Genomic DNA, 27,404 nt, shown 5'->3' on the forward strand with positions numbered 1-27,404 from the left:
ACATACTGTTTGCAAGAAGGACTCATGAGCATGAAGGTATTTTCCTTGATAATCTTTTTCTCTGATGCATATGGCCAAGATACATGTAACACATTGCCCACTCTGTCATGATTATGCTCTCACATGCCTCTATATTTCATATTTACATGAGTGCATACATGCAGGGGGAGCCTATGCCTGCTACATGTTCTTCCAAAGCTTTACTTGCTGTTCTTTATATATTTATCTAAAGCTTTGATGTATGTTGCCATCAATTACCAAAAAGGGGGAGATTGAAAGCACAAGTGCTCCCTAGGTGGTTTTGATAATTGGTGACAACATATCTCTTGTTGGACTAACACTTCTATCTAGCATGTTTTAGATAAGTTCAACAATGGAGTGGCATGGACTAAAGGTTGTGGGAACTCCTTCAAGATGCTAAGGACAAGGGATTGGCTAAAGTTTCAAGCTCAAGACTCTTCACTTTTACATTTTAGTGATCCAAGATCACATTGAGTCCATAGGAAAAGCCAATACTATCAAGGAGGGATGAGGTGTTGCTTAATGAGCCTCTTGCTTCATGTGCTTAATGATATGCTCCAAAATCCTCAGCTACTTTCCCACTTCCACATATGACCTAAAACCTAAGCCAAACTCGGTCCTACCGATTCTTCCTATCCGGCGCCACCGAGTTTCACTTGTCATAAGCCACTACCAAACCCTAATCAGTTCGGTCTCACTGATGGGATCTCGGTCTCACCGAGATGGGCTTGCAAACTCTCTGTTACCCATTGCAATATTCTTGGTCTCACCGAGATATGCAATCGGTCCCACCGAGTTTGCTTGACCAAATATCAGTTTCACTTATTACCCAAATCGGTCCCACCAAGTTTGAGTAATCGGTCAAACCGAGTTTTGGATTTACCCTAACCCTAGCACATCGGTCCCACCGAGTTGATCCAGTCGGTCCCACCGAAATCACTAACGGTCACTAGGTTTACATTTTCGGTCCGACCGAGTTTATTGATTCGGTCCAACCGAGATTGGAAAACTGTGTAACGGTTGGATTTTGTGTGGAGGCTATATATACCCCTCCACCTCCTTCTCATTCGAAGAGAGAGCCATCAGAACACACACATCATTCCAACTCATATGTTCTGAGAGAGAACCACCTACTCATGTGTTGAGACCAAGACATTCCATTCCTACCATATGAATCTTGATCTCTAGCCTTCCCAAGTTGCTTTCCACTCAAATCTTCTTTCCACCAAATCCAAATCCTATGAGAGAGAGTTGAGTGTTGGGGAGACTATCATTTGAAGCACAAGAGCAAGGAGTTCATTACCTACACACCATTTGTTACTTCTTGGAGAGTGGTGTCTCCTAGATTGGCTAGGTGTCACTTGGGAGCCTCCGACAAGATTGTGGAGTTGAACCAAGGAGTTTGTAAGGGCAAGGAGATCGCCTACTTCGTGAAGATCTACCGCTAGTGAGGCAAGTCCTTCGTGGGCGATGGCCATGGTGGGATAGACAAGGTTGCTTCTTCGTGGACCCTTTGTGGGTGGTTGCTTCTTTGTGGACCCTTCGTGGGTGGAGCCCGGTGTGGACTCGCGCAACCGTTGCCCTTGGGTGGAGCCCTGTGTGGACTCGCGCAACCGTTACCCTTCGTGGGTTGAAGTCTCCATCAACGTGGATGTAGGATAGCACCACCTATCCGAACCACGGGAAAAACATCCGTGTCTCCAATTGCGTTTGATCTCTCCAAACCCTTCCCTTTACATTCTTGAAAGTTGCATGCTTTACATTCCGCTGCTCATATACTCTTTGCATGCTTGCTTGATATGTATTGTGTGTGTTGAAATTGTGCCTAAACCCCACTTAAACCGAAAAAGCTTAAAAATTGCAAATTTAGCACTAAGTGTCTAATCACCCCCCCTTTAGACACATCTACTTCTAGATCCTACAATTGGCCATTTTGAAGGGGAACATCTGGTACACTTATCCTGACTAAAGTTGGTCCTCGCCTGCCAAAGGCTCTGGTGGTGACGCTGGCTTGGGCTCCACAATGACTTCCTCCCTGCCGTTGGACTGGTCTTGGTCTCGTTGCACCGAAACGGGTGCCTTTGCTTGATGCTCTCGCTTGCGCTTGCTCCCTTTGCACCAAAGAGGAAAGGAGGACACTGCGCGGCTGGCGCCCGCCTGGCGCCTTTGGTCGTCATGGCTTGCGTCACGGGCACCTCGTGAGGTACCCCGCCTTGTTCTCTCCGCCTCCCCACGAGCCAGCCTGATGAGGCCGTGCCTGAGGAAGCTCCGTGTCGTCTACCCCACGGGGCTTGGCCCCTCGCGAGGGTCTTGGGTCTGTGTTGATGAAGATGGGTCGTGCTGGGCCCCCTTTTGAGCCACGCCGTAGGCCGCAGGCAGGCAAGTCTGGGGACCCCCATTCCCAGAACGCCGACAGAGGCTGGAGGAGGTCGACGGTTTATGAACAAGAGCCCGTGGAGGCAGTCGACAGTGGATGAACAGTAGCCCGTGGAGGCAGTCGACGGTGGAGATGAATAGTATCCCGTGGAGTCCCATTTTGCGGTACGCCACACCCCTCCCAATGAACAGGACCCCCGTTTCAACCGTAGTGCTCCAACACAAGTCTGTTTCCTCCGTTTTGTGGTACGCCACACCCCTCCCGATCAACGGGACCCTGTTTCGACCATAGGAGGTCCGTTCCCTCCGTTTTGCGGCACGCCAGACCCCTCCCAATGAACAGGATCCCATTTCAACCGTGGCCGGTTGAACACAAGGTCGTTTCCTCCATTCTGCAGTATGCCAGACCCCGTTTCCATTGGTTGTTCCGTCCAAGCCGGTTGGCTCCCGATGAACACGATGACGCATTCTGTTCCGACCCAGCCGGTTGTCTCCCCATGATCACGACGACGGCGCAGCTTCTCCGTTCCGACCTAGCCATGTACACGAGCCCTAGCCGTACGTATGCGCGAGTAGGCGTTCGAGACCCCGCCCGTATGTACGTACGTGGCTGTATTTACTTTCTTGCACCCTGGCCGCTGTACGTACGTGTACATGCTACATGCGTGCCTCTACTATGACACATGCCCTTCCTTACACGGCCACGGTTCATCGCTGCAGCCTGCATACAGATCAATTGTATGTACGTACACGTTCGCGACCAGAATGAAAACACTACGTACGCTTCGACCAGGTGGGTCCCGACTGTCAGACACATCCTTGCGTGGGAAGATGTAGCTGGTGGGTCCTAGCAGTCAGGGGGGAATCATTTTTTTGCCTGTAATATGGACACACGTCCTTGCGTGCGAAGATGTAGCTGGTGGTCCCAACAGTCAAGGGGGAAACATTTTTTCAAGAAATACAGTGGCCTGTCCGGTGGGTCCCTGCTGTCAGGTGGAGGAATAATTATTTTGGGCGTAATAAGGAGGCACTTCCTTGCTGCGGCCGTGGACCCAGCTGTTAGCCTTTCAACTTACAGTACTCTTCCGATGGAAGTCGTTCATTGACCACATTGACCACGTCGCACCGAGAGCACCAAGGCGGTGGACGACGGCGAGGCGGAACGACGCGGAGCCTGGGAAGACGCGGCAATGGATGCCCACGCGGAGAGGAGTACGAGGGTTCACTGGTTCGGCTGCGGTGTGAGGCTGCCGTCGCCGCAGGGCCTAGCCAGCGGTGGGAGTAGTAGGGGGCGGTGAGGCCTCCGCGGTAGCATAACCGACCACGAGAGGCAGGAGCAAGCGGCACGAACGGCGCTGCTTTGGGTGGCTGGAACAAGAAGACCAGAGGTTGAAGAAGCACTACTGCCATTGGATGGACATCGTACGTCACTGAATCTAGAATCGTTCATATTGAATAAGTTGACAAAGCCCTCCGTCCCCGTCAACTTAGTAGGCCCACATGTCAGCCTCCCACTAAGCTGGGTCCCAGCTAGCAGGGGGAGTATTCATTTTTTGTGTAATAAGGAGGCACTTCCTTGTGTGCGAAGATATAGCTGGTGGGTCCGAACTGTCAGCGGGGGGAACGTTTTTTCATGAATACAGAGGCCCTTCCGGTGGGTCCTAGATGTCAGGTGGAGGAATCATTATTTTGCACGTAATAAGGAGGCATTTCCTTGTGTGCGGTCGTGGACCCAGCTATCAGCCTCTCCACGTAAAGTCCACGTCTGATGGATGTGGTTCATTGACCATGTTGACCACAACACGCCGAGAGCACCAGGGCGGTGGACGACGGCGAGTCCTAGGAAGGGGACGACGCGGAGCCGGGGAAGACGCGGCTACACGGAGAGGAGTACGAGGGTTCAGTGGTTCGGCTGCAGTGTGATCCTGCCGTCGCCGCAGGGCCTGGCCAGTGGTGGGAGTAGTAGGTGGCGGTGAGGCCTCAACGGCAGCACATCCGGCCACTGGAGGCAGGAGCAGGCGGTCTCGCCGGCGCTGGTTTGGGCGGCTGGTGCAAGAAGAGCAGCGATTGAAGAAACAACAGGACCGTTCGATTCAAATCCAACGGTCACTGCTGCTAGAGTCGTTTGTTGACTAAGTTGACAAAGCCTTGCATACGGGTCAACTTAGTAGGCCCACAGGCCAGCCTCCGAACTGGTGCGCCCCAGATGTCAGTGGGAGGAATCATTTTTTTTGCGTAATAAGGAGGCAGTTGATTGCGTGCGGCCAGGCCAGCGGAGGGAGTATGGTGGGCCGGTGAAGCCTGCGCGGCATAACAGCAGGCCACAAGAGAAGGGAGCATGCACTCCTGCCGGCACTGGTTTAGGTGGCTGGACTAGGAAGATCAGAGATTGAAGAAGCACGTCGGCCGTGGGATGGACATCCAACAGTCACTGCTGCTAGAATCGTGTGTTGACTGACAAAGCCTTGCGTAAATAAGTCAGCCTCGAAATTTGTGGCGTGTACAACCCATTTTCTATTATTTTTATAATTTTTACTCATTTTCTAATTCATATGGAATTTATTGCAGCCCATTTTCCATTTATAGAGTTCTGCCCATTTTCTCGTCAGGACCAGGGATAAAAATTTGAACTAAAAATGTGCGAAATTTTGAAAAATTCGCAATTTTTTGCTGGGGAAAAAAATAGTCTTAATCCAAATATTATTAGCCATACTAAAACAAATTTAAAAATTAAATTAGTACTATGTCATGTTAAAATCCAATGAAATATAAAATATCAGGGAAGAAAAAAACAAAAAAAAGAAACTAATTTTCTAATTTACTTTTAATAGATACTGACCAAACTCTTTGGCCAGGCCGGAATGCATCCCTCCTCGTCTTGAAAGATTTGCATCCCAATAAGTCAGAGAAAACAAATAGGCCTAGCTTGGGTATTCTTCAAAAAGAAATAGTGGCCTGCCTATTTTCCTAAAGAAAACACTGTTGGGCTGGTCATGTTGTTAGACGGGCCACAGTGACCGCACAACCCAGTTTATAGCCTACTCCTCCGAACAAATCCTGAAAACAATTGTGCAATTCGGTCGTTAATTGACTATACATTGAAAATGATGTGGGTACCAGATATCAGAGGGTGGATTAGAGTAAAAAACAGGGGTGCATCTGAGTAGTAAAAGAGGCGCTTTGCTTGTGTTCGAGAGTGGACCTGGTGGGTCCGTACTGTCATACTCACATCTACAGTCCTCTCCCAATTCACTATGTCGACAGGGCCGGACTGCGGTGCCACGGTGAGCGCACCAAGGCGGAGGATAAAGTGATGTCGACAATGTGCTAGGCTGGGTTGGACATTCTTATTGAAAAATAAAAATGGACTGGAACTATTTACGACGTTGACTACGATTTGCATGGGTTCGCTGGTTGCAAGAAGAAAATGGTGGGAGAAAGAATATGGGTCACTATCCTTGCCTAAGGATTATATCGACTGAATGTAACGACACTATCATAGGAAATAATAGGCTCCTGTTAAATCGTGAATATAATGAACTGGTGCATGAGCATTTAGCTTTATTTATTTATTTACTTATTTATGTTTAGGGGACCATGAGCATGTACCTGGGCCGGATTCATGTGAGAGCTTCCCTTCCAGTTAATTATGGGCTCCTCTATTGGGCCTTCATCAGTGGGCTGCATGTTATCAACAAGTGGAAAATGTGTTCCTATGAAAAATAGTATGCGCTACGTACGATACGGGGCACTAAAGGATCGGACTGTGCAATGAATTCCAAAACATTGTGTTTGTCGTTCTAACAACATATTTATTCAACCAACAGACGAAATATACTACTGATTGTACATTGAAAACAACAGCAATAACAACCAGGGCTGGGGGTGCAACAGAAGCAGTAAGCAGGCCGGAAGAGTAAAGACACAGCTCTCTCTTGCAAACCAAACATCATCCATCATTACAAAAGGGCTACCAAAAAAGAACAAGCGTATGCATCAAACTAAATAAAGATCCTACTACACCAAGTGTACGCATCTAACTAACTGGCTTAGTTAGACATTACTATTTATTAAGCTGTGGAGATTGGCTGACGGCTTGAATCAGATGGGTGCCTGACGGGGGAAACTCCAGCCAGCAGGTCGAAGTCTGATACTTGCGACCCTCTCTCCTACTTTGGGCTGCAGAGCGTGGCGGCACATATCAATGTATGGTGCATGCAGAGACGCATGGTATGCTGTGTACACACAGTTTTGCCTGATGGACGAAACCGCGCTTCCATCATGATACTTGCGGTCGGTTATATCCTGGTTAATCGGATAATTCAGTCCGAGAAACAGAGAGTGTGTACCAATGTACTTACTAGCCTCCAGTCAAAAATTCCTGAAGGCCCAGAGAAGCTGGGATCCTGCTCAAAGACCTTGAAGTGACTGTGATTGTATTTCGCGAAACAACATGTTTGGTACGTGCGAACGATCATCAATCGTTCATCATCGTCTGATCGAGCCAGGAACCACCTACAACTGCCATGCCGCTTTTCTTTGAAAGGTTCTGGGATTAGGAAGGGTAGGGACACCAGGCGGTCTAGAACATCATATGAAGTTGGAGTCAAATAAAAAAGGGCTCTTAATGTAGTCAATCTTAAGAACAACATGTTATGAGCATGAATATTTTTTTCCAGTAAATGTCGACAGTAATATAAGCAAGCCACCATGATATCATAGGTAAGTAACATACTGCTGTAACAGCCATTTGCAGCGATGACTGGAGTAGGCCAGCAATACGTCCAGCCATAGAAGGAGTCGACAGCGTAAATGAAGCCCTTGTGTTCAATGGCATCAGAGAACCATGGAGGATGTATGATCCTGCGATGGACGTGTAGATTTATCCACTTACGCAGTGACCTGTCAGATAGGCGAGACCGCGGTTGAAGAATGCAATTAGCCTGAAGTCTTTATAATTCGCAGCTCTTGTGGGAACTTGGTAGATTACAACCTTCAGCAAATCAAACTTGGTATCATGTTGGCTACTGTAAGAATCCGAGTATTCTGGGCCGCAGTGCCAAAAGTAGTGCAGTGTTAATCGAAGGAAGGGGGATCAATCACCGGGTGTAGAACTCCACGAGCATCCAGCTGCCGCCACCATCGACGAGCACCATCCAAGACGTGTTCATGCCGACCCAGTACATACCGTTAATGTAATGGAGGGTGACGGGGATCGGATCGCAGTCAAGAGGGTTGATGCTCGCCACCCTACGATCCTTATGCTGCATGACACGCCATTTCTGAAGATCAGGCGGCATCAACAAGCAAGGAGCTGGCTTAAAAAGCTCCGGCCTGAGGGCTTTGAGTAAATGATACAGCCCCGACGAGCATGAGGCGAGCGGCATGGTACTGAGATTGTCCACACGCGAAACAATGAGCTTGATTACCTCTGTGGGGAGTGAATTCCAGCCACTCTTTCCGCGGACACTGCTCGGTTCTGCCATTGTTAGTGCTTGGGTTTCGGAAGAGGGGGGAGGTGCCTTAGCGGGGATGTAAGATTGGACGATTATGTGTGGACAAGGTTGGAGAAGCGAAGATGTGCTGCGGGAAGTGGACAGGTGATGATGACTACAGCACGCCGCTTGACATACGAGACACGTACCAGCAGTGTAGGATCATATCGATGCCAGACAACTTTCTTGAGTGATCACAGTACTGGTACTCCCTACAGTACCTACTACACTGCCCTAACTTTCTTGACTAGAGTAGTAGTGGAGCAGGACTCTGCTCTACTACTAGCACCGGAGGATTAGTCTATTCTAATCTAAAATAGTTACAAACTTCAATGCAAATAATGTACACTGTACTGACAGTGGAACCCACAAAGTACTTAGAATACAAGATTAAGCATGCAATTAACTTTTTATAGAGGTAGAATCATACACGCAATTAACTCAAATGGATTGGAGGTGACTCTGTTATTCTCCAATGGCAACTGGCAAATTTCCTCCTGCAGGCCGGAGTAGGTTTCTCAGTTTGCATGCGGGTTTAACGGAGGTGTTTGATGGAGGCGAGGAGGCGTGTTCAGCCAGGCGTGCAGTGGGCGGCGCAGTGGGCGGTGCAGTACTATTCGATTTGACAGCTACTAGTATATTATAAAAAAGAAAGACGAGTAGTAGAGATAGAGATAAGAGTAGAGATAGAGACTAGGGAGGAGCACCATCTACTGCTTCATGTGCTACTCCTGCGCTCCATTCGGTCGCCGCAACCTCCCCCACCAAAAATGCTAGACCTACAAACAATTACATGGTTTTACAAACTCTTTTTATCTACCGACCAATCACAAACTTTGCCCCCCTGATTTTCAGGGGAGTGGGCCGGCTCCACAACCTATTGACCAATCACAAACACACAAGTTAATCCTTCCCTGTAAAATGATGTAGTTATTTGTACGTGTAGCATTGCTCCCAGCCACTCCCTCATGCGCTCCATTCGGCGGGCACTGTTGAAATTTGGGGAGCGCACTCTCGCGACTGCTGGCAGCGACGACTTCTTCCCTGACCTCGGCAACCTCTTCCTCAACGACATGGGCGAGAACCTCAATGCCAATGGTGCTGCTCCCGTTGCACCGTATGTGTTATGTCCTTCCTCTTTGAAATCGTGGTAGAATTCGTGTTTCTAGTTTGTGTCCTAGATTTGATCTGTTCATCTACTATGCTAGTCCACATGATTAGTTTAATCTCTGCTATAGCCATCATGATTTATTTTGTGCTTATTCAGACTAAATCTCGTAGTAACTTGCTCATATATTCAACTGGCGCACCGTCCCCTACAGCCACTCCCGTTTCATGGACGGCCTGGTCGATGCCTCCAAGGAGCCCTTCGTCTACTGCTATGAGTGCCCGATGCCGTTTTGGGCTCGCCGGCGGACCTCTTGCATCACCTCACGCAGCCGTCCGTCTATCACTACTGGCCCTTGGCAGAGAACATCAAGTACGAGACTTGCTACCCGTTCACCGTGCCGGAGTCGCTGGAGGATCACCGCCGCCTGCTAGTCTCGGAGGAGGACGACAGCGTCTTCCTCTTGATCGTGGGCACCGGCGAGGCATGCGCGGGCCGCCGCCTCATCTCTGTAGTGTGCGTCAGCGGTGACGCCGCTGACGCTGACACTGACACAAGGCCGATGTACGGGTGCGTGCTCACTATTACTAGCCCTCCGAGTTAAGTGGGCGGCGACACTGGCTACAGGAAGTTGATGCAACATCCCAAATTTTCAATTTGGATGTTATACATTAGGTCCTCATATGCATATCATATTTTATTTGCATTTTGGTTGTGATCCAGAAATCTTAAGCAACTCAAGGACCCAAGGAGAGAGTTGGAGTTTTCGTTATTTTCATATTTGAATTTTCTCAAATTTGAAAAGATGATCATTTTTATTTTTATATTTTCCCCTCCGAAATGTTTCCAATATTAAAATAAATGAGGGGAGATAAAATGACTTCTCCAAATTCAGAGGGGAATATTGGAGGAAAAATGTTAAAAGCAAATACAATATTCTATTTGGAATTTTATTGCTATTTTATTTGAATTAGAAAAAAATGCATTTTTCAAAATTGCATTTTTAGGCCAGAAAAATGTTCACATTGTTCTAAATTTTTTAGTTAGACGGTGAAAATTGTTTTTGGCATTTTTAGGATTTTTCCAAATATTTTATTAGGATTTTTGTTAACGGCGGAATTTAATTAAAAAAAATCCTGCCTGACTAGGCCGAAGGCCGAGCCGACCAAGCCGGCCCGCCTGCCGTGCCACCTTCCTCCCTGCGCCGCGCCCCGTGTCGCCGGCGGACTCCGCTTGGAGTCCGAACCGGAATCCGCCGCCGCCGCCCCCTTCCGCAAGTCGCACCGCACCGCAGCAACAGCTACAGCAGCAGCAGCCACCACCGCAGCCCCGCGACGCCGCTACCGTGACGTCGCCTTCCCACCGACCCCGCCGCCAGATCCTGTTGCCCCGCCACCGTTCTTTTCCGAGGAACTGGTAAAAAACCCGCCACCGCCCGGTTCTTTTCGGTTTTTCGTTCGGATCGGTTAGATCGGTTTTTGTCGGTTTGGCTAATTAGCGGACGTTCGCTCGAATGCTTCTGTTAGCAAACACATTCGTTCGTTTGTCTCTAATAACGAACGTTCGTTCGTTAGTATTTTCTTTTTAATTTATTTTTCGACCAGGGACCTATCCGTGATTATTTTTATCGTAGATTAGTCCCTAATCTTCAAATGCCCACAATGTTTTAACCGTTTGTCCAAATCCAGTGAAACCAACGCCAAAATCTTCATCGCGAAGCCCTCTTTCCAGTTAACTAATTTGAACATGATTTTGACAATTTAAAATTTGGTTTCACGTAGATTTGAATTCGAATTTCTTTTGATCGTAGTTTGAGTTCCGTAGCTCCGATTTGATAGATTCTTTTTGCAAATCGAAGCTCTTCAGTTGAACTTTTAGTTTTGAATTTCTCATCTAAGTTTTACCCTTGCACCTATGCTTGAGTGCTTATGTATGCTATTGTTTGTTTGCGATAGAGTTTCTAGAGTGCAAAGCGTGCTACTATGAGTCTCTAGGGTTTTCAGATCATCAGCAAGGCAAGTAACACTTTGATCATACCCCTTTATTACCCGGTTTTTATGCATTAGTTTCAACCCTCAAACATTTCATGAGTAGGATCTTCTTAACATGTGGGTTTTGGGAAGTACATGATGACGTAGAACCTATTGCCCTTTTTATATCAAACCCTGGGAGTTACTTCTACGTTATGCTTATTGCTATGCTATGCTCATATACGTGGTTTGGTTGAGTGTATCCATGACAGATGTGAGAGTTATAGTTAATGGTTAAACTTAAGGTGGATACTTTAATACACATCTGGGTGGATTGGTTGAGGCACCCTGGAGCAGCCAGTGGTTGTCTGGGCACCTGGAGCAATCCAGAGCTGTCCTGGGATATCACGGAGTACCTGTGTGATCATCCTATGGTTTGCCACCTAGGCTCAAAGGGATCATAAGATTATTCATGCTGGAAACTTCCGTGTGCAGCCACAAGACATTATGGGATCTGGCATAGTTGAGTAAGTTGTGGGAATCCTTTCCATGATGGGCTAGCAGATGTAAGGGATTGTAGGTGTACCGGGCTATCTATCGGTTAAGGGGACCTCTTCGGAAACACTATGTCTCGGTCATCCGTTTCTCAAACACCATGTAGTGCGAGAAATCAATGGAGGAGATTGAGTCTTGTGGGGAAAAGTGCACAGACCTCTGCAGAGTGTATAAACTAATCATGGTTAGCCGTGTCCCCGGTTATGTTCATCTTGAGTATCTGGTTCTTGAATTATTGATTTGATCTCATCACTCTTAATTTAATTTGCTGGGATGTTAATATTGTTTAATTGGGATTGAGTTGGGGGAACCTTCTAAATGTTTATCAACCAACTTGGTAGTTAAATAAAATTTATTCCTTTGCAGTAGGGAAAATTGGCTTTTCACAAAAACATTAACCTTAGAGCCTCCACCAGCCATATGTGCATGTAGTGATAGAAGTCATTCTGTTTCATTGCTCTATAGTGTTATTTTGCCAGCATATTCAATGTGCTGGCCCATTTCGGGCTGCAACGTATTATGTTGCAGACTTTTCATACGAAGAGTAAGGTGCGCTAGGTCGTTGTCGTGCACTCAGTTATGCCGTTGGAGTTGATGGACTCACTTTATCTTCAAAGCCTTCCGTTGTTATCTTATTTAGTTGGCCTTAAGCCATATTACTGTAATAAGTTCTCTTTTGAGACTATCGATGTAATAAGTGTGTGATTGAAACTCTGTTATAAATCCTTCAAGTACTGTGTGTGTCAGCATTACCGATCTAGGGATGACACTTATGCACAGCGATTTGACCGTTTGAGGTCGGATCGCTATAGTTGACTAGGACTGTGCCGAGCTGGGACCGTCCCGCTGATGTGGACATGGAAGGCGCATGGTATGATCCCCCCCCCCAATGTGGTGCATGGCGACTCCAAGGAGGTTCACCTGGACATATGCATTACCAAGTTAAGGTTGATCATTAGTCTTCGCTCAATGTAATCCGCTGTCTAAGCATGTGGAGACTTCCATGCATGATCTTTCTCTATTGGAGTATCGTGCATGAATAGAAGTGTATCCATTTATGGTTTACTCTAGAATCTTCCATGTATGAAATTTTTACCACAGTACTGGTGAAAGACTTATGATGAACCATTTCTTACATCTCCTCTGCCCGCTTCCAAGTCATCCTGATTTAATCCCTCCGTCTAGGTGTATAAGGGCATGGTTAATACTTAATAGTATAGCCAACTGTTGACTATAAGAAAGTGCCATGTCATTTGTAGCCAACATGCATAACAATCGATACTCAAAAACTAATTCTTAAAGATCATTTCTTGCAAAGCACAATAAGTGTTATTTCTTCACAAGTTTTGGATGTAGGTTGAACAGTTGAACGCTTTTGTTTACAAAAAATACTTTTTTATCTATTTCACCCGAATGTTTGTGAGCTCTAGAGATGAAATAATATCCGAAGAAACCTATCGATGCCCATTACACATGAGATGACCCCCACATCCTTTGTCAAAATAAACAACTCCCCGATCAATGCATTTCACTGTTCCGTGCAATGCATGGGCACCTTACTATGGATTAGTACGGCCAAAAATTGAACTAACATTATATATAGTACGATAAATGCTGATGCATGTCACCTAAAATTATATCATTGAAAACTATGTTCAAATACAAATCCAACAATATAGTTTTTGTTGACATGCACTAACATTTTGTCAGTTAAATATTCAGTCAAATTCAATGGGGGACTAATAAACCACGACCGATGTAGTAGTAGTGTAGAGGGTGGCGCTGCACGCGAGTCTCACCCCGCTCGTGGCGCGGTAGTAAAGCCGGCATATCACAAAACCCAACCACTCCTAGTAATAAGTGGCCTAGTAAAATAAACGGACAAGCAACCATCACATCCCTCCATTTTTTTGCATTTCATCTCTCTACATTTACTTTCTCCGGTTCATCTCGCACACTCGATCCCTAGCTACTACTCCTAGTTTCCCCAGCTATGACTCCTAAGGCTAGTTCTTTTCGCGGCTTAAAAAATAAGCCGTTTCTTCCCCAGCTTTTCCCATAAGACTAGTCACAGTGGAGAGTAACATTAAGGTGCCTCACTCATTTATTTGGGCTTCTAAACTACTACTAGTACCTCCATCCTGGTTTATTCGTCACCATTGTAATTTGTGCTAAATTTTGACCAAAGATTTAACTGATAAAATGTTAGTGCTTGTGACATATGCACGTACTTACAAAATGCGTACGGATACACAAGGTTTCCAAAATTTTCCTTTTACATACTTAATTAAAAGCGCTAATAATTCCCGAACGTTCGGGATTTATCATTTGCGTCCCAAAACTAATGAGATTGCCTTTTGACACTAAAGTATATTCCTAATAAAAGCCACGACGCTCGCAGTAGCGCTTGCGGCATGCCACGAGTGCCCTGGTGCACGGCCGTTTCCCAGCGCGCCGACACAATGCCTAATCCTCAGCCTCGCAACTCACAAGGTGCTGATTAGCGGCTTGACGGCGGGCGAGCACGATCTCACAGGTGTGGTGATCCGGCACCAACAGGTACTCCTCCTCGCTGGAAGCGTGCACCTGGTCCACGTACCGCCAAGCGTAGATGAGGCGCTTGGGCCCGACTGCACTCAGGGCTTTGGCACGGGCGTCCTCTGCCACCCTCACGGCCCTCGCACGAGCCTTCTGCCAAAGAGCCAATTGCCTGACTCTCTCAGACGCGATATAGGCCTGCCAGGCAGCTTGCCCCGCGGCGCGCTTCTCTTCCTCGGCCTTCTTCTCCGCCTCTATTTTAGCGTGATTTGCCATAGGCAAAGCCTCCCACAAGGCGACATCCATTTCTTTCCAAAGCTGCTCAAGGCTGGGGGGCTCGGCGGGCGGCGCTGCGTTCTCCTCATAGCGGGGAGCTGACGCGTCCTCCGACACGCGTGCTGGCGAGATTGGGAATGCCGACGCATCCACCTCGACGCATCACGGCGAGGAGCGGAAAACCGACATGTCCGCCTCGACTAGTGGTGGTGAGGAACGGAACGATGTCGCGTCCTCCTAGACTAGTGGCGGCGAGGAATGGAACGGCGTCGCGTGACCGTCCGCGCGGTGCAGCGAGGGGCGCCTAGGGCTTGGGAGGGGATGCCATGGTGGTCGACGTGAGAAGGAGGGGGGGAGATAGCGATGAATGTGAGCATTCTTCTGAATGGCGTGGGAAGCGCAGTATTTATACGAGCAATGGCACACCTATGTAATATATGGATTGAGCTTCACTGGCTGAACTGCAGGTCCAGTTGAGTCATTGACATGTGGGCCAGATGCCTGTTGGGCCCACATGTCAGTGACCCAATGCACCTACAGTTAAGTAACTGAAGGAACTATGTGGGCATATTTGTTGGAGTAAATAACGGGTGAGGGACGGGTGGAAATATTGTTGGTCACAACGGATTGGACGACCGCGGGGGAGGAGAGTCAGTCATGCAGATTTATTCCACACGGGGTGGAGTGGTGGGACTGCTGGAGGGAGAAGGAGAGTCAAGCAGGCATTTAGATTTCAAGGTGCACTAAATTATTGCATGCGATGATTAAGGCTGGCCATAGTGGTGGTAATGTGGTACTCCCTCCTTTCTGGTTTATAGGGCTTAATTAGAAAATCTCTTCAACCAAGGTAGATGATGAATGGTGGAATTAATTCCGTAGTTTGCAAAAGTACTTAATTAGTACTCTTGTTTTTCTCAAAAATTTGTGTAAACCAATGCATTAATTACACCACATGCATGCATGACCACTCCTATAGAAATCTCAGTTGGTGGTGATGGTATGTCTGCCTCTGGACAACGTGAGCCGTTCGATCTACTTGGAACCAACGGCTGAGATGTGTGTGCATAGAGACATGGCCTTGCCAACGGAGGTACTATATAGCAGATATTTACCCACCTCTGCCACTGTATAAAATACGGAACTACTCATTCTAGCCTCATTTCCTTTCTGGTTCATCTCCTTGCATTCTTGCCGGCGGCGGCAAAGGTTCCTGAAGATGGAGTCTAGACTCTAGAAACCACTACAAAAACTATTCCACTGCCTCTATCTTGGTAAGAGTAGAAGGGAGGTAGTGGTACTCTAATAGTTAACCTTGTTGTGATGGCTAGATAGGACATGGCACGCACCTGGATGGTGGAACTAGTCTGCATTGTGCATTTAAGTTTTGTCTGAAGTCAATGTACCTCTATTTTGACCAAACTTATAGAAAAATGTACATCAACATTCACAATGTCAAATCAATATTTCTATACTCACTATAAAACATAGTTTTTATACTCATTATAATCAGTATTGTAGATATTGATATTTTTAGCATAAATTTGGTCAAAAACTTGCAAACGGATGACGGAAGTAAAAAGGACTAGAGGGAGTATCATGCATGCGGAGTAGGCAAAAAAATTGCTCATTTATAACCGGTCGAAGTCTCAAAGGGCGCGACCGCGCGAGGGAGGCGAAGGTCGTGGGAGGCGCGACAATTGAGGGAATTAAGTGAAGTTCATCCACGCGCCGGCATGGCATGCGAACAGACAGAAGCTATACCGTCAGGCCTATGATATGAGTTTAGTAGACATGACATCTAGTGGGTCCCACATAGTACTCGAGAACTCTTTGGGGGCTTGCAGCCGTTTATCCACTGGGCAAGCCGACAACCCCATGCCGTTCGGACGCCCTATTCATCCCCGTCTTCTACCTTACAATAGTTCGCTCCCAGTCGTCCTGTCCTTTCACATTGCACCAGTTCAACTTCTCCTAACCCTCCTCAAAAATCCATGGCCTCCCAAATCTCCATGGTCGCCGCTGAGTACCAGGTTAGAGCCATCACCGGCGGTGAGTTCATCGTCATCTACACCCATGGATCCGCGATAGTGAAAGGATGCCTTGCTCGCTTCAGAAGCATGTTCAAAAACTCAAAGGATGAGTGGGTCACTAGGCTAGATGTTGAGTACACCATAGTCCTAGAAAGCGAGAAGATTCTAAAGGAGGCAGAGAAGAAGAAGCCCGCCGTGATCTAGGTTTGCGTACATAACGTGTGCTTGGTCTACCACATATGCCATACCAACGCTGAGTGCCTGGATTTTAAGAACTTCCTTAAGGAAGAAAGAGTGAAATTTGTTACTCTAGACTTTAGGAACGATAGGGATGTCCACGGTCGGATAGGCCTCGTTGTAGGTTAGCCCTTCGATCTCCATAAGGCAAGCCAGATGTCCTCCTCTCAGCCTTCAATGCTGACCCTGGCAGCAGCCATGATTGATCCTTCGTACGCTAAACTGAAGAAACCTCACCACGAGTTTCATCATGCATGGGAGTCGAAGACAGTAGATGAAGATCACATCCTGTACACAGCAATGGATGCCTACCTTTCTTTAAATATCTACAAGGGTTGGATGAAGAAGCAGAGCCCAATGTCCGGGTCAAGCAAAGAAGCGGTGGCGAAGAGGAAGAGGAAGAGGGACGAGGACGGAGTCGAGGATGTGGACTCGGACTCCGAGTAAGGTGGAAGTGTCGTCGCTCATGCTGGTTCTACTACAGTGTCAAATGGACTAGTTGCTTAGTTTTATTTCAGGGGTGTGTTGTGCTGACCCCCCAGCAGAACTATGTTTATGTTCTTTCTCGTTATTTGAACTCTTTAGTACGTACAGTAGTACTAGTACTATGTCTTACTACTGTTCTTCTTGCAGTTGGTACTACAGCTCGTATCTTCGTGTTCCTACTGTACTTAATACGTCCGTACTAGTAGTATAATTTGAGTCAATCGATTTGTGAAAGAAGTTCGACGGAGCGAAGGAAGAAGACGGCAGAGAAGCTACCCTAGTATCTATATTAGGGTGGCAGGGTGCCCATGGTCTATCTTATGAGTGTTGGGTGTGGAATGCAGTTTGCCGAAAAAATGGATCATGCCCAGGGTTAAACGGACGACGGGGGTGGGGGGAGCGTGGCGGTGGCAGGCGGTTCAGGGGAGGGTGGGGCGCTGGCAGCAGGCGGTTAGCCATGTGGCAGGCTGAGAAGATGAATAGTGCATCAATTTCGGAGGTTGAAGAAGCCCTTCTAGCCATCCATGTTGCATCCAAAGGCTCACAATAGTTGACTGACCCAAATTGCTCCTTCAGATTGCAGGATCCACGTGGAATTCAAGGTATCGAAGGTGGATTCCGTGTCCGCACCCGGTTTGCGGGCTCGGCGCGGGCGCGACCAGCTTCTGCCGCGACAGCCACCATGCGCGGCTCCTCTGCGTGAGCGGAGACGATAATGACACGCTAGTTCCTCCTCACCGGCATGCTGGAGCACGCGCTCGTCCTCCTCTTCATATGTGCGTGCATAGATGCGGCTCCACCAGCTGCTCGCGTGTTTGGCAGCGCGGCGGCATCGCGAGGAGGGACTGCAGACTTTGTGAGCGGGCGAGCCTTTGGCTCCATGGTACAGGCAAGGCGGCGACACGGTGGTGATGGGAAAGAAATGGTTGGCCGGAGCAGGCGGGCACCGGCATGCGCAACGGCGGCGGCATATTGATGAGTGCGCACATGGGAGCTTAGTTTAGTTTTATATAGGGTTGGTCAAACTGAAAAGAAAACTGTACTAGTACACGTAAACATTAGACTGAGGCAGCGCTTATATTAGTTACCACAGCCAGGATACGGAATCATGTGCAAGCGCGTGAACCGCGGCCGCGAGGTCGGTCGAACGGTGCATCCCGTATCGCGCTCGAAGGACACCCACCGAACCTTTTTGTGTGTGTGAAAACAATCCCCGAATATTACTCAACTTTTTCCTGGAAAAGTTCTTGACACTACAATATTTCCACATATTTGAATTTAGCTCCAGTTTGTGTTTATTTGGATTTGGACGATTTAGGTGCACCCTAGTTTTTTTCAGTATTGATTTTGTGTGTGTGACTAAGAGAGAACGTGTGTATGTGTCCATATGTGTGTTGTGGTAGAAAGGCAATGTGGAGACGGTGTGCGTGTGATAGAGACATAGAGAGGTGCAAATGTGCAAATGATCATGCATGAGTGAGACATAGACAGATGCCGATACGTTGTGTATACATGAGAGATCGCTCTTCTATTTGTACTTGTGTGTGTGAGAGAGAGAGAGGAGCATCCGTAATACAACAACCATCTCTCTCGATTCATCCGTCCCTCACATGATCGCATGTAACACATGCATCAACGCACACATTTTGACACCCTCACCCGGCCCCTGACCACCACAAGGCCCACACATCGCTCTCTATCTTGCACGCACAATCTCTTCGTGAAAACCCTATTTACCATGTAGCTTTCCGTCACATACACACACATTTCTCTCCATAGGTTTGATTTCTTTCAATACCTGACACACACACACACACACCGCACACACACTCCCATCCCCCGAGCACACAATTCATCCCCATCCAAGGCTATATGGCGACCACTCTCGCTTGTGCTTCTCTGCACCCTAGCATGCACAACACCTCAACCTTCAAAGAGGGCATCGAGGAGATCAAAGAGGACGACCACACTGCACTAGAGAATGCGGGGCCATGTGGAAGCAGGATGATGTGACGACGGCTCACTGACTCCTCCCCTCCTCTCTCTCCCGCACAAAATTATCAATCCCTCAACCCGCGAGATCCTTCCCCTCTCGCCCGTGTTTTTCCAGTTCTCTCATCAAACCTGTTGTCTCTTCTCCTTCCACGTCTATAGAACCCGGATGCACACACATCTCACGTATATTACATGTCTCCATCTATCTCACAGACCTAACTTCTTCCTCTCTCTCTCTCTCTCTCTCTCTCGTTAGGTTTGTCTCTTAGTGTCTTGTCCATATAGGCACAATCTTTACCGCCCTATCTGCTCCATCTTCGCAAGCTCTCTCTACATGTTTCATTCACATATTGGGATGTGTTCAAAATGTTGCTTTTATAATGGATTATGTAGAGTTATGGTTGGTTTTGTTGCATCCTACAAAGTAATAACTATGAAATGCATTTAGACTCTCATTTGATTGGATTATGTGAGTTTGAGCATATAGTGAAGTACTATAGACCTCATATACATCTTGGAATTCAACAATGATTGTAATTATTGAATTGTATAGACCGTTTCATTCGAAGTCAGCAGCCTAATATATTTATTCACAATTACAACAAATGATTAATTCACTACAAACTAAGAAAACAAATGTGTACTCCCTCCATTTTTATTTAAGTCCGCGTATTAGCATTAGTCAAAGTCAAGTTTTGTATACTCTCAGAAAGTTTATACAAAAAATTATTAACATATACAATAACAAATAAATACCATTAGATTCATTATTGAATGTACTTTCACATCATACATATTTGTTATGGTAAATGTTTATGTTTTTCTATAAACTTGGTCAAACTTTAGGAAGTTTGACTTGGGTCAAACCTAATATGCAGAGTTAATAAAATCGGAGGGAGTACTAGTAGTTACTAGTACTACTCGCTTGTTGCTTAGCCTAATCACCCAACACGCCACACGGGGAGTTCAGTGTCACAAAATTTTGAGGTCGGCGGGAAAATCTCCTGCAACCCTGATTCGAGCAGTGCGAAGTTACCATCATAACCTTCGGAATAGGTCTGCGGATTACGCTTGGTAGGGGCCTGTTTTCGTAACTTCAGGTTCACTCTACCCAGCCAACCCCACCTCGACACCCAGAGTAGTACACCTGAATACTCCCCATTTTCTATACCCACACAAAAATAGACTTCTCCACGGCACCGCAGCCTTCGTCCTCCTCCCCTTCTCCATCGGCGCACTCGTCCACCGCAGCGCATCTGCCTCATCAACGAGCTCGTACACCGCACTGGAGCCGGTCCACCGTCGTCGTCGTACATGGAGCCTCTTCCATGACACCGTCTTCCACGGTCTCGGATCTGCTTCCCAGAAGCCGACGCCAAGCGCAGAAGCACCACCGTCATGGACAATGAACTGACTCCCGTTGCCGACCATGATGCACAGAGGCCGCCGCGACCATCGTTCTCCTCCTCGATTGGTAATGTGTGTATTGAATCACTTAGCAGTACATGTGCAGTTCCAATTTTGTTCATACCTACCCTTCAAATTTCCTGGTTGCTATTGTTCCCGTAAAAGTAATTGGTTATAGCCTCCATTGTCCAATAGAATATCAGCTTGTAATTGTGCATCACTCCTGTATCGTGCTATGCTTGGGTAGGTTCTTCATCTGCAACCAGTAGTGTGGCAAATGATGGGAGGCCGCATAATCGTATCTTCCACGGTCTCGGATCTGCTTCCCGGAAGCCGACGCCAAGCGCAGAAGCACCACCGTCGTGGACAATGAACTGACTCCCGTTGCCGACCATGATGCACAGAGGCCGCCGCGACCATCGTTCTCCTCCTCGATTGGTAATGTGTGTATTGAATCACTTAGCAGTACATGTGCATTTCCAATTTTGTTCATACCTGCCCTTAAAATTTCCTGGTTGCTATTGTTCCCGTAAAAGTAATTGGTTATAGCCTCCATTGTCCAATAGAATATCAGCTTGTAATTGTGCGTCACTCATGTATGGTGCTGTGCTTGGGTAGGTTCTTCATCTGCAACCAGTAGTGTGGCAAATGATGGGAAGTTTTTTAGAACTAGGAAGATGCCCATGCGTTGCACGGAACATCTAGAGGCATTTGTATGAGTAGTTTATATTGTAGAAGAAAAGGATGAATGAGGGAAGGCCTTATCAGCAAATCTGGAGAGGGGTGTGGGTATCTCTTTGCAAAATTGTCATAGTTTGCTTTCTATCCGTCAGATATAGATCGGACGGTCTATATTGCAGGATGGCAGGCACACCATCATCACCAACTCGGTTTTTCATAAGAGTAGAGAGTAGAGAAAAGAAAAGAAAGTAGAAAAAAAAGAGTACAAAGTAGAGTAGTAGAGATAAATATTAAATAAATATAACAGTAGAGAACAGAGGAGAGATAAATATAAAATATAAAATAAATATAATGGTAGAGAAGAGAGTAGAGATAGCAGGGACGTCGGGAAAGGATCACGCGTGCGCAGGAAAAAGCGGCTGGGCGCACGCTAGTTTTGGCGCGTGGCGTTCGGCGTGCTTTATGAAATCCAATGCCCTCCCACCGCTCTCTGTGTTGCCATTGCTCTCTGCCTCGGCACGGCTATCTCACCGCTCTGCGCCTCGCCACCGCTCTCTCCCTGCTCTTTCTCGCCTCGCCGCCGCCGCGCCACCATGCCGCCGTGTCACCGAGAAACTTTGGGATACTGCAGTGTCCGTGCGCACCCCTCCGGCAGCTTCTCCGCCGAGATCCGGTTCCGCGGGATGCGCCTCGGCCTCGGCAATTTCGACACCGCCAACAAGGCCGCCCGCGCGTACGATGCGGCAGCGTGGACCCTCCGGTGGCCTCGAAGAACATTGAACTTCTCCAACGTGCTGATGCGGGAGCGGGCACAGGAGCTCATGCCTCTACTGTGGCTTTTCACCGACGAGGATTTTCATGACAACCGGAGGCGGGAGCACCATCTCGGCATAGCCGAGATGGATGAGGAAGCCATGGCACTGTGGCGCCAACGCTTCCCATAAGACATCATCAACGAGCGCGAGTTCTATGTGCAAAGGAGGGTGGAGAGCGAGAAGAGGAGGGCAGAGCGAGCCGCCTATCGCGAGGACAAGCGTACGCGAAAAGCTGACGCTCAATGCAACATGAGGCTAGGAGCAGCGTCGCCCTGGGAATCCGACGACAATCGGTATCTTCACGCCTACATTGAGATGTCGGAGGAGGACATCACCGGGGAGGATTCGTACGATGAGGAGTAGCTGAACTATCTTTTTTATCTATCTATGCTATATCTGTGCTGAGAACTATCTATGTCTCTAGTCTCTACTCTCTATCTCTACTTCTCGATCTCAGCACTGTAAACGCTTTTTTAAAGCGTCGCGTGTTGCGCTGCTGTTGGAGATGCTCTAACATGGCAGACGAGTGCTTTAATGTTGCCCACAAGATGCGTGAGTATTACTAGTATATTTTTCTTGCCATGTTGAGATTTTAAAACCAAGAGTGCGAACATGTAGAGGAGCAATGAAGACCAAACACGGGATATTGGGGACATCTTCAAGGATCGTGGCAAGTTAAAGAGGAGATGCACCGAACCTGTAAAACGAGCTTTGGTAAGTAACACCCTTTCAATTACTTTCGTTTAGCCTCATGTTCTTCGATGTGTATATGTTGTAGTTTCCTGTTTCTCTTAGCCTCGTGTTCTTCGATGTGTAATAAGAAGAGTCTTAATCATCCTAGTGCTTTTCATTTTTAGCTTGATGTAGGAAGTGGGTGTTCTCACCTTGTAGTCTGTTTTTATATTTTTCCTTTTGAATTCACTTCTCCGAGTCCTGTTTATCTGGCTTCTACTAATTGGATCTGGGTTGCTCTGAGTATTGATCTAAAAAAGAAGTTACTTCATGTCAGGATGCAGTTCCTGCGAGGAGGGAAGTATGGTCAACCTCAAGATCATGTTTCCAAAATGAGGCTGGATTACACACAAGGTTCTAGTTCCCTAATGATGCTGGATTAGACACAAGGTTCAAATTCCCAGATGATGCTGGATTACACACAAGCCAGATGGAGTTGTCAACTGTTCGTGTCCTCGTGGCTCTAGTAAAGGCTGAAAGAAAGCGTGCAGCAGCCCTTGATAATGTAGCTGAGTTCCTGAAGAAGCGAAAAGAGCAATCAGATGCTCTCTTCACCCAAGCCAAAAAGATATGGAAGAAGCCAGAAAGAAGCTAGCAGAGGCAGAGCAGGCTAGGCGTCTCCTGCTATCTAAAACTATTGTCAATACAAATTTTCCTTCATAATAGCTAGGATCAAATGTTTATCCAGTCAGCATGCCTGTTGTGATGTCTGTGCATCTACTGATGTGGCACAAAATAATTTTTTTCGGGTCATGTAATAACAGCAATTACTTTCTAAGCAATAACAGACGAAGCATTGGACATGGTATAGTTCACGTGCAAGCCCAACATTCCAAGTTCAACTTCCACATCAAATTCATGTTCACAGATATCTGCACTTCATAGATAATGTCCACAACCATGATTCACTTCAAAGCCAAAAAAATGTGAGGAGGGTTATAAATAAAGAACAATCTCTAGTTCCTACTACCAGTGCGAGCACAACAAGTCAAGACCACGCATAATTAATTATATTTTGGTCATTTTTTACTAATCACGAATAACTTCTGGAAGTAGGTATAATTTCTAATGTCGGCCGCGGCTGGGGTCCATGATGTTTTGAGCCAAACCGGGTAACACACCGGGTGTCTATGCCAGCGACATGGTGGTCGTAGCATTCATGGGTTCAGAGCGGCGATGCCTCCCGTGGTCTACTATTCCTCGGTGTTGGCGATGGCCGCAAACGTGTTCGCCAGCTCCGCCAGCATGTCGCGGTTCTGCCAACGTTTGCGTCGGATGGCGTGGCCAACCATGGTGCACTGGACGCCATGGTCCCCCGTGTGCCGACGTGCAGAAACTGGCCACTCCTCAGCGAGCAGGCTTGGAGCGTCGAGTTGATGCACCAGGGGCCAGCTTGGAGCGGTGGCTTGCTCCTCCGCTTGCCCACTTGCAGCCTCGCCCATCGTACTAACGGCCTAGGGCGGGGAGGGAGGTGGGGCAACGAGTTGCCTGGCTTGTCGGGGCACCCAGCCGGCTTTTATGCCGAAGAACTCGTCTTCCTGCTCATCGGTTGCTTTGGAGAGTGTGTAGAAAATGGTGCAAGGAGGATATGGGGAGCTGCGGTGTGGTGCGGTTCTTGACAGGCATCTGGCCTCGTTTAAATAACGAGCGGACGAGAGGAGCCAGCCGATTCAATGGAGGCAGGCGGGGCAGTCTGAAGCCGGTCGCATGTGGCGAGGAGGCGTGTTCAGCCTGGCCTGCAGCGAGTGGGGCCCTCTTGGCCGGCGCGCCGATTCAATGCCTGCACTATGAGATGTTGTGTCCGTGTCAGAGCAATCACTCCCTCCAGTCCTTTTTTCTTTGGGTATAACAAAATCTCGTTTCCCATTCACATTTTACAAGTAAAATTCATGGACAAACTTTAACCCAAAATATGATGGGGACTAATAAACCAGGACGGAGGTAGTAGTTTTTTTATCAAAGAAGGGTTTCCCCCTTCCAATTTTCATTAATGAAAACCAACATCTAAACCATAGTATTTGCCCTGGAACTACCATGGTTCAACATCTCGCAATAGAAACCCATACAATCATACGCCAAGGAGGTAGTAGTTATGAATTCCATTTTCGCTCCATACCAATCATTCTAAAAACTACTTAAGTACTTATACCATGACCTTGAAATCGGAACTCTCACCCCGCTATAAAAATGATATTTTAAACATGGCTACTCGATCTGTGGCAACTGGCGAGCCACCGCCTCCAGGTCGTTCACCTGTGGTCCCGACCATCAACTCCTATGGAACAAAATATCACGCGAGCTGACTATTCCTACAAAGTTGCGCTCCACCACATACCCGGTACCCGCGCATGCAGAAATCATGCACCATCATCACCAACTTTGTTTTTTATAAGAGTGTAGATATATATATTATATTATATACTATTATAAAAAGCATAGTCGGTGATGATGGTGTGCTTGCCATCCTGCAATATAGGCCATCCGATCTATATCTAACGGGTAGGAAGGAAACTATGGCAATTTACCCGCACTCCTCTCCACATTTGCAGATAAGGCCTTCCCTTGTTCATCCTTTTCTCCCACAAGATCTTGATGTTCCGTGCAACGCATGGGCATCTTCCTAGTTGTTGCAAAAAGCCCATGTGTGTGTGTTGTGAGTGTGAGAGAGAGGGAGAGAGGAGGAGGACGGAGTGCATGTGTGACAAAGACACAAAGAGTGTGTGTGCAAGAGGTATCAGCTTAAAAGGAGGCGATAGTGTGTGTGTGCACGATCGAGAGGGCGTGTCTCAAGAAGGGACGAAAAATCTACATAGATACAAGGAGCGCGAGAGAGACATGTACGCGATAGTGGAAACACGGTGTGCGGATGTATAAACCTATCCGGAGGCTAGTCGATCAATGATATGAGAGAAATACGAGTCAGGGGTGCGAAAGCGAGAGTTTTGTGTGTGAGAGAGAGACGATAGTCGGGAAGGGGAGTGGAAGCAGGAGCTATGTGTGTGTGTGTGTGGGAGAGAGAGCGGGGTGAGTTTGTCTGATCGGTAAACAAATGAATAATGTCACTTTATAACTAGGATGGAGACAGAAAGGAGACCACAACAAATGGTGTGTCTGCAGGAGAGAGTAATTTTAGTGGTATGAGTCATATCTAGAGACATATAGGGTGTGTGAGAGAACCCCATAAAGAGAAAGACAAAGTGAAAGACGAGTGAGATTGTGTGTGTGGTGGTGAAAAAGAAAGCTTAGGTACCTAGTGATACCAGAAATGGTAGAGATGTGAGAGATAATGAAAACCATGTAATGTATAATGATAGGGAGGGTGTGACACTTCTCAAGGGAGACATCGAGAGACCATGTTTGCAAAGATAGGAGAAACATGAAGTGAGTGTGCGGGTGAGCTGGAGAAAAGGGAATGATAGCTACATGAAGGAGCATGCCAGAGAGATGCGCATGAAAGGAGTCAACATAAAAGGGATTCAAGTATGTGAATTGGAGATGATGATACATGTAATTCATTCTCAAACCAAAATTGATCTAACAAACATGCATACTCATATGAATTCACGTGCATCTATGTTATTTAATATGTAGATATTACTGATCCATACATTTTAGTAGAACATAACTTGGTTTAAATTTTTTTGAATTCAACCTTATGATTTTGGGATCATTGTATTTGTAAATCATATTATATACATATAAAGGAGCAGAATTCTTTGTTGTGCTTTTGAAAGTATATATAAAAAATGATGTATATAGAATTTTATTCCAATCGCAAATGGATCCTGCCCGGACAAAAATAGATTACAAACTGGATTGAATTGATTTGGCATGGTAAACGTGCACTCTTTCTCTGCAAAAATATGAACAAAGCGGGGAAAGTCATTGTAACCGCCCGAAACCAAAATCTGCGAGATGGAAATTACTGCCTATCCCTGACACGCAAAGCCTGTCGACTCGATTTCTATAGGTTTCGATAGGGGTAGGTTTGTAATTTCACTCAAATGTGACATGACCACCTCTCACCCGGATTCATACACGGTGGGCACCAAAACACAGTGTCTCCTTGGCCGAAATCGACTCCCTCCCCGATTCATACACGGTGGGCGCCGAAAACAAACTCTCGTCGGCGAATATTTGGTGTATGCAAGATTACCGTCCTATCCCCAGCCGACTAATATTGCTATGATGTAGGAAATTTTAAACGGGGCTAAGTTTGTAAATTTCCTCGCATTTGGGACAAGAGCGCCCTAAAGACAAGGTTCCCCCTTCCTCTCTCCCTCCATTTCCCCATTCGTACTCCGTGGGCGCCAAAACAGCCTCTCCACCCCAGCCTCCTCCGTCCACCACCCGTTCCACTGTCGTCCTCGTCCACCTTGCTGGAGCTGATACCCCGACGTCGTCATCCACTACAAGAGATTGACCTCTCTCATCTGCGGCTTCGGACCGGGATCCTTGCATCTCGTCCTCTCGCTTCATCCCTACTGTCGTCCACCTTGCCGGTGCCGCTCCTACGACCGTCTCGTCCATCGCGCCCCGCCGCCACCGTCTACCCTCCTAGATCTGCTTCCACGCCGCCGACAGCTATCGCTAACGCAGCACCGTCAAATTCTCAGCAGATGCATACACGGCGCTGCACCAGAGGCGATACTCTTTTGTATCTGCTCAACTTATTTATCACA

General features: G+C 47.2%; 1 protein-coding gene across 1 annotated transcript; it reads left to right on the forward strand.

Annotated features, from left to right (window-relative positions):
* Positions 1-21,768: 21,768 nt before the first annotated feature.
* LOC147975879 (ethylene-responsive transcription factor ERF071-like) lies at positions 21,769-22,119 on the forward strand. The gene has a single exon (XM_087520623.1). It carries the CDS (start codon positions 21,769-21,771, stop codon positions 22,117-22,119), a length of 351 nt encoding a protein of 116 aa, XP_087376749.1.
* The last annotated feature ends 5,285 nt before the right edge of the window (positions 22,120-27,404 follow it).

This window comes from Triticum urartu, chromosome 4A (assembly GCF_056163025.1).
Source record: "Triticum urartu cultivar PI428250 chromosome 4A, HENAU_Tu73, whole genome shotgun sequence".
NCBI lineage: Eukaryota > Viridiplantae > Streptophyta > Magnoliopsida > Poales > Poaceae > Triticum > Triticum urartu.

What these genes read in the sequence shown, in the direction of transcription:
- LOC147975879 (XM_087520623.1), top strand. Translation starts at nt 21,769, where the DNA reads ATGCCGCCGTGTCACCGAGAAACTTTGGGATACTGCAGTGTCCGTGCG.